This window comes from Haliotis cracherodii, unplaced genomic scaffold (genome assembly GCF_022045235.1).
Source record: "Haliotis cracherodii isolate W230 unplaced genomic scaffold, xgHalCrac1.p SCAF_1, whole genome shotgun sequence".
Lineage (NCBI taxonomy): Eukaryota > Metazoa > Mollusca > Gastropoda > Lepetellida > Haliotidae > Haliotis > Haliotis cracherodii.
Genome location: NW_027266264.1, coordinates 25,318,455 through 25,326,208, shown reverse-complemented (window position 1 = coordinate 25,326,208; position 7,754 = coordinate 25,318,455). Strand labels below are relative to the sequence as shown.

Sequence of the window (7,754 nt, the reverse complement as noted above, 5' to 3'; positions counted from 1 at the left end):
CATCCCAGGTTATGATGTCATGTTTACTGGAGGACAATGCTAAAGCCCTGTACTCCACATTATGGATGACTCTTCATGTATTTATAGGGGCGGTCGGGTAGCCTAGTGGTTAAAGCGTTCGCTCGTCACGCAGAAGACCCGGGTTCGATTCCCGACATGGGTACAACTTGTGAAGCCAATTTCCAGTGTCCCACGCCGTGATATTGCTGGAATATTGCTGAAAGCGGCGTAAAACCATACTCTCTCACTCATGTTTATACATTAACCAAAACTGTTGTTGTGCTGCTGTTCTGTCATAAATGTATACACCATAATACACTTTGACCACAAATGCATCGAATGTGTCACAAGTACACATGGCCCTAAATAAACTCCACCCACTGTGATTGATGCAGACGTCAAACACGACCATTTCGATTTTCTATGATAAAACTACAGAAAATTTATTGACATATCTAGATATGGAGCCATTTGTGGTATCCAATGATTGTCATTCAAGTTGATAAGAAGTTTGACAGTCAATGGTGATCTTGTTTATGTAGTTTTGAAAAAACTTCACGCAAGTTTACATTGTCAGTCACTGTTTGAATCTGAACACTGCCACCTTACAGGCTATTTATAGTCAGGGTGGGGCTTTAAGCCAGACCACTTATGGATCTTTTATCAATAATTATCTCTTTGCGTCATTCCTTTCACATTGTAACAATAGAACCCCAAATTCATAATAGTTCATTTATTCATGTGGGTACATAAAACATACACCATCAGCTGAAACAAAATAACAGTATCATAACCAGATAATTCTAGTTGTACTTGATAACAAAATAGTCAATAACACATTTATGATGACCACATGTACACATGATGAGAGGAGAACACAGACTGTCAGCATCCCAAGGAATCGGGGACATTATGCACTGTCTGCAACATGCAATGAGCGCAGCACTGCACACCAACACAGGTTGCGCAAGCCGCCGTGTGCAGGTACACGAGCCTAGGAATGTGATTACTCCATGACCTTCATTTAAATGATCAAGCTAGTTCACATACTTGCAAACTATTACTAAAATGGTATACAGAATTCCCATTTAGGCCACATCAATATATTTTCTTATTTGTTTTTTTCTCTTGGTTAATAAACAAAGAAGCAAGTGGCAACATAAATTTTCCCAAAATGAAGAAAAATTAAAACTTGTATTGAAAAAATACAAGCAAAAAGTTATTGAAAACGTTTTTGAAATTTGTATATATAATTTTTAATTTAGAAAATTTAGCATGTTTAGGGTAAACTCAGAAAACAAAAAAACAACAATTGGGCTGTCATGAAAGGATAAAGAATGTTCATGTTTTGTAGTCTTTCCCAATAAGTCAGTAATCATGAAATGTACACCATTTCTAAATATTATTTTCTAATTTTACCCGAACTGCAATACTGTGATACCTCTCAGGCTCAGCCTGCATACCTACTGATGTCCCTACACCTCTACAAACAGGACAGGCACACCTCATATCACAGCGCCATAACAACTGATCAACGACTCTGAAAGTATCTAATCTTTTGGGGAATCAAAGATGATAAATACAATCAAGGAATGTCCAAGTCCAATTTGAGAACGTGTAAAATATATTTTTGAGTCAAATGCACCGAAACAGCCTCTGTCTACTCCCTGGCGTCCTGTCCACTATACAGAGGTGTAGGTATTATGAAGATGATAGTGTACTCAACAGTTGAATATACAGTATATACAGATCACATTATAGTGAAACCTCGTTTGTCCAGAAACATGGCCTTCCAGACAATCTTGTCGAGAGAGTCTACATATGTACAGCAACACTACTTCATACCCTGACTCAATAATCGGAAACTTGGTTCCTCTAGACTAATTCACTCAGAGTCGTCGACTAGATAAAAGAGGTTTCACTATATACACACACATTTATCAACAAACAGCAAACACACACTACGTAAACCGTCACAGTAATCGCATAGCACTAGACGACACCATTCCATATAGCGGTGAATATGATAAGACTAATTCAGGAAAACAAAACCATCCTGTCAGGAACATACTCTTGCTGAACATGCTAAGTTCGTCTCAGCAGGCTTAGAAGAGAAGGTGAAAATATTGTCAATTTCTACCATAGGAGAAATGCAAGGTTGTATAATAAAAATAAAAACATGTGATTAATAGAAGTGATGGATGCTAATTATACACTGGATGATGTGGTGGTGTCATGGGGGAGGGTATCAATGGCGGGTCAGACTATATGTGGACAAAATGGAGTTTCACCAGGCAAACCCAAAGGTGAACAAATGAGATCATCTGTTTCTCACTGAATGTACACTGAGGGTAGGTCACATTATCTGCCATCACAATACCTATCATTGAGGAGCAAATTGTAATGATCACACAATAGTAAAACTTCAATGATTCATACACTGATGTATACCTCTTCTACCTTGAAAGTCTGAAATATGATGAAGATTAAATACTTGTACTGCTTTGCATGAATTAAATAAGTACACAGAAGTACCAGCCACGTGAGACAGATGAATCAGACAAGGTATCACATCAGGAGAGAAGATTGGCAAGACATTGTAGCAGCAGCAGCAGCACTGATTCACTAATGATCGCTTCTACTTCATCATGAGATGCGCGAGTGGTTAACCAAATATCCAATGAAGGAGCTTCTTGAATTACGATTATCACAAGGAGTGGTAATTTCAAATAATTAATATGAAATGAGAAGGATGAAAGTAGAAGATGGTGATTTATATGAAGCATGATATTTACTATCCTCATCATCCCAGATATAGCATCCTGATACAGCTAACTATGCTTCCAACAGCTTCACATCAACATCAACACCAACATCACACGGAGCCATCTCTACAGTCAGCAGCTTCATCTATTAGTTCTTTGGTTATTGGAACATTTTACACCTCTAATACTTTATGTATATAAAAATAAGATCTACTATGATGAAATGCTGACTTGTGCATGAGCAATATAAGACGTAACACCAATCACAGATAGCACAATGCTGATTGCAGGGGGGATAACTCTTACTACCGTCTTACCATGCCCAGAGTGCTGTATGGGAGATAGTTTTTAAGGGGATGCTTTAGACATGCTGAATCATCCATGTACCATTTAAGAGAGACATTGAACAGTCTCATGGAACATATCACTCTGGGTGTATCAAATATTTAATGTTCATACACTAAGTGCTCCTTGTTATGACAAAGAACAATGATTATAGATTCAACAGTAAGTACAAGGACAGTTAAAATCATGATTTGAAAATGACATATATGAATACATGTCATAAACATACAGAGCATGATTTCATTAGGCTGACATTATGCTGTCACATATTCTGAACGTATTTGTTCGTATGGGCTGATAGACTTACAACGTTTACAATGTAAACATGGCAGTCATTACATCCTTAAGCTGTGTTACTCCACGTGTCATGGTATCAACATTCATTTCTTAGTTAGTAACCATGGTAACTAGATTTCAGTGCCAACCATAACTAATGAGGTATGATGGTCATCTTTGGAGACTTTGTTTTGGTCAGGGTTGCATTGTTATAGACATTGGTCAGCTGTTAGTTCAACTCTGGGGCTCACTGAATATATGGGTAATATGTCCGGCAAAGGGAGATAACTCTCCTACAGTCCAACAGGAATGCTTCATACAGTTGCAGCCACTGCTTCAAATAAAGGGAAGTAACTCTTGTAACAGTACATTTTAAAAAATGGTCATGGTGGAATCCCCCATCTGGGTTGACATGGAAGATTTTACAAAGTGATATTAGTAAAACATCCATGTGTGTTAGTATAAGTAATTAATTAAGGGAAGTGTGTCATTCCCATCATTGTTGAAAGATGAAGAGACAGCCTAGTTGTCACAGCCTGGCACATTTTGTATCACGGGGGTATAGGTTGTATCACTGGGAATACACTATATACAGCTATAGTTAATGCCATTATCACTCTCACAACATTTCTATAACATTGTGTCACTAATATTCAAGTAGACTGATTGTCTAGTGTGTTTCCATCAAGCCTTGAAGTGTGACTTTGCATAGACGGTGTACAATTCTACATCAAGCAGTGACATGTCCTAATGCAACAATATATTAACAATCTGGACAGTTTGATCAGTAAATATCCTGCAATACGTCTTAATTTGCCACTGACGATCCATGTGACTAGAATTTGTGAAAGAACACATTCAGGATGTCAGCATGATAGCCAAGGTATTGGAAATATTCAGTGACCTGGCTTTTCAGATTTGCATCAAGGGAGATCAGGATGGAGTTGGTTGCACAATGTTGGGAGTTATCTTTGTTCAACTGACTTGAACGGCAGAGCCCGGTGAGGTTTGTACAGCCTGAAGCTAGCCTGGAGCTGAGGCACTTCCTCTGTCTCTCCTTGATGAGCTTCCTGAGGTGTCTTAACAAAACTTGGTTTACCTATATCTCACCTTCATGCTCTTATTTCCTCAGAAGAGACAATGGGGATCATTGTGACCGTTTAACTTGACCTAAAGCAATGAGTTCATTCTAGAACACAGGATGACCAGCACCAAGTGACTACACAATGTCTGAGGGACTTAACTCGGGTAGGTGATGAAGATAAATTACACTAGGACATAAACGGCAGTGGTAACGTCCACACTCTGGCTGACCGACGAGTCCTGCTGTCCACCTGATCTAGGGTGGCCATTCTGGCTAGTGGTGCTTTCTCAAGTGGTCATCTCTTGATTTCCTTCTTCGCTTCCACTTTTCGGCCGTCACCTTTGCCTACTTTTGTTTCATCAATCAGCTCGAGATCAATGGAAGGCAGTGGTTCCCTCCAGAAACTCACAGAGCTGAATTCTTCCAGACATGCCTGAGTCTTCTTCTCCACGGGGGGGAAGAAGTAATCAACGACATCACTCAAACGGGTATAACTGAAATAAGATAACAAAACAACTAAAGCAACATTACCTTGGCCTTGTGTACCGCAAAAATATCAAAAATAACGTATTAGAGTCAATTTCTTGACAGCATGTCAGCATTGTATACACATATAAACAATAACAATGACATAAACTATAACAAATAACAATGACAGGCCGAGGCACAGACAAATCAAGGTTTCTTATTCTCAGTCCTATTATATATAGGTGAGGTGAAATGGGGTTTAACATTGTTGCCTTCAAGGTTGTTGCGCTTAAATAGCAACGTGCATGCATATGTGTGGCTGCTTGTTTGCCGGTTTTATAGTGATACCCCGCCGAGATGCATTGCTGCAGTACTGAGCGTGAGGCAGGGTAACATCTTTTAACGTCATTTGGTTTGAGGCGGGCAGGGGATCATCCCCAACATTCTGCTTTCTGGGCAGATGCTCCATTAAACTGACCACGGAGACAGTCTTATTTCATGTGATAATAAAGAGGTATGACAGAAAGAGCTAAAGGCATCACACACAATCTCAGGCTATTTGTGTAGCTGGACAAAGAGGACGTGAGAATGATAACTTACGATGACTGGAACGTGTTTGACAGTTCGTGGCGCAGCTCTCCGCGGTGGTTGATGGTAAAGATACGGAAGTTGGGGATGTTGAGAGCTCTGTATGCCCAGACGTCCTGAAAGAAGAACAAGTCCAGTTGACAGCAAACAGCAAACATTCTTACACAACTCATAGAACAAACAAATGAAATACCGGTAATATTTTAAGCTGAAAAGATCTCTATTCTATATAGCAGAGGTACAATCATGTGCATTTCAAATGTGATCATGACCATGTGACAATATCATATATCAACTTACATTGATCTTGTTGCCAAACCCAGCATAAAAAGGACTTCGAGTGAACAGGGCATTAATGTCCTTCAAACAGCTGATCTTGAACTCTTCTGGCTTCTTGGTGATCACCTCCCTACAACAAACACACACAAGATTGAGGTAATACATGGCTAAGCAATTCCTTCTCATGCAAACAATGACTATCAACAGTACTGGTACAGTCGTGAGTGCAAGTATGAGTGTGAGTGTGTGCAGGTGAGTGAATGTTGGTTAATGCTGCTGTCACTGTCAATAATTGAGTCTGGACCAGACAAAAATGTGGTCAATAGCATGAGTGGCAATCCATGACATCCAATTTCACTGACACACTGTCATATCACAGTTGCAGCCAACCCAATTCTCATTTTAGTCATATCTGATAAAATTAGGACACGTTTATGAAGCATGCTACTTTGGGATACCAATGCCAGGGATAAGAAGCAACTAAACGGATCATGTGAGTGAGTGAGTGAGTGAGTACGGTTTTACGCCGCTTTTAGCAATATTCCAGCAATATCATGGCGGGGGACACCAGAAATGGGCTTCACATATTGTACCCATGTCGGGAATCGAACCCGGGTCTTCAGCGTGACGAGCGAACGCTTTAACCACTAGGCTACCCGACCGCCCCTAAACGGATCATGTAGTAAGGCTCGATGACTGAGCGTTTGTCATCATACCCTGATACTGATAGCATGGGAGGTTGCTCAGAAAGTGAGTGAGTGAGTATGGTTTTACAACGCTTTAAGCAATATTCCAGCAATATCACGATGGAGGACACCAGAAATGGGCTTCACGCATTGTACCCATGTCGGGAATCGAGCCCAGGTCTTCGGCGTGATGAGCAAACGCTTTAACCACAAGGCTACCCGACCGCCCCGCTCAGAACATGAATAATAACATGATTCATGACGGGTCTTTCTTGATTTAATTATTTACAGACCCCCGTGAAAAAGCCATTTACTACCAGCATCAAACAAACAAACAAACCAAATTTTATTTTGCAGTAGTTGAGTGTTTTCAACATTTTCAAAGGTGACTTTTCTTTATTGACAGAAAGGCATCGAGGGTATTGTTAACCCACAATGCTTTACAGAGAAAGATTTTGGAATTTGAAAAATTCTCGAAGGTGCCCCAAACATACTGACCTATGGAAAGCACTGATGAGAGATGTAGGGTTGAGCAGCAGAGGCCCTTCAGGAAGCACCAGCTCCCCCTGCTTGATGCCTCTTAGCAGGTCCTTAGTGATACGGGACTGGCCTATAGCTCGTGCAGAGAGGTACAGAAACTTGTAGCCATTCTTATGTATCCTTGTGAAGAGGGATGCTACGCCGGACTGTGACCAGTCTCTCCCTATAATGGGCAGTATCTGACCCAGGACATCAGACCTGTAATCAAACATGTTGGTGTCATCTAAATGTCTGTCAGGAAACAGAAGCATCTTATATGCTTGGGAAGAGATCATGAAACAATGACAGGTAACAGCTAGGATGATGTAAGAAGTCTGTAAATGGTATGGCTTCATAGATTTGAGAGTCTGTCTACACATCATAAACAGCTAATGACAGGATTTAATTTTACAGACGACATTGAATTGTCAAGAAGAATGTGAACATCAGAGACTGAGGGCAACACGTAATACTTAGTAGCCATAACATCAAGTCTAGACAGTATTGCATGGGTGAGTGAGTGAGTGAGTGAGTGAGTGAGTGAGTGGGTGGGTGGGTGAGTGAGTGAGTGAGTGAGAGTATGGTTTTACGCCACTTTTAGCAATATTCAAGCAATATAATGGCTGGGGACACCAGAAATGGGCTTCACACATTGTACCCATGTTGGGAATCGAACCCGGGTTTTCGGCATGACGAGTGAACGCTTTAACCACTAGGCTATCCAACCGCCCAGGGTTAAGTTAG

At 40.5% G+C, this 7,754-nt stretch overlaps 1 protein-coding gene across 2 annotated transcripts in view; it reads right to left on the bottom strand.

The window, feature by feature from the left end:
* Positions 1 to 718: 718 nt before the first annotated feature.
* Positions 719 to 7,754, bottom strand: part of LOC139475047 (phosphatidate phosphatase LPIN3-like) — a 28,581-nt gene continuing 21,545 nt past the window's right edge. For both annotated transcript variants that reach the window (XM_071258278.1, XM_071258285.1), the window contains exons 13-16: positions 6,990 to 7,229; positions 5,827 to 5,935; positions 5,539 to 5,642; positions 719 to 4,964 (exon numbers count right to left, since the gene is read on the bottom strand). In XM_071258278.1, the coding sequence (XP_071114379.1) occupies positions 4,766 to 4,964; positions 5,539 to 5,642; positions 5,827 to 5,935; positions 6,990 to 7,229 (652 nt within the window). In that variant the 3' untranslated portion in view covers positions 719 to 4,765. The remainder of the gene's footprint in view (positions 4,965 to 5,538; positions 5,643 to 5,826; positions 5,936 to 6,989; positions 7,230 to 7,754) is intronic.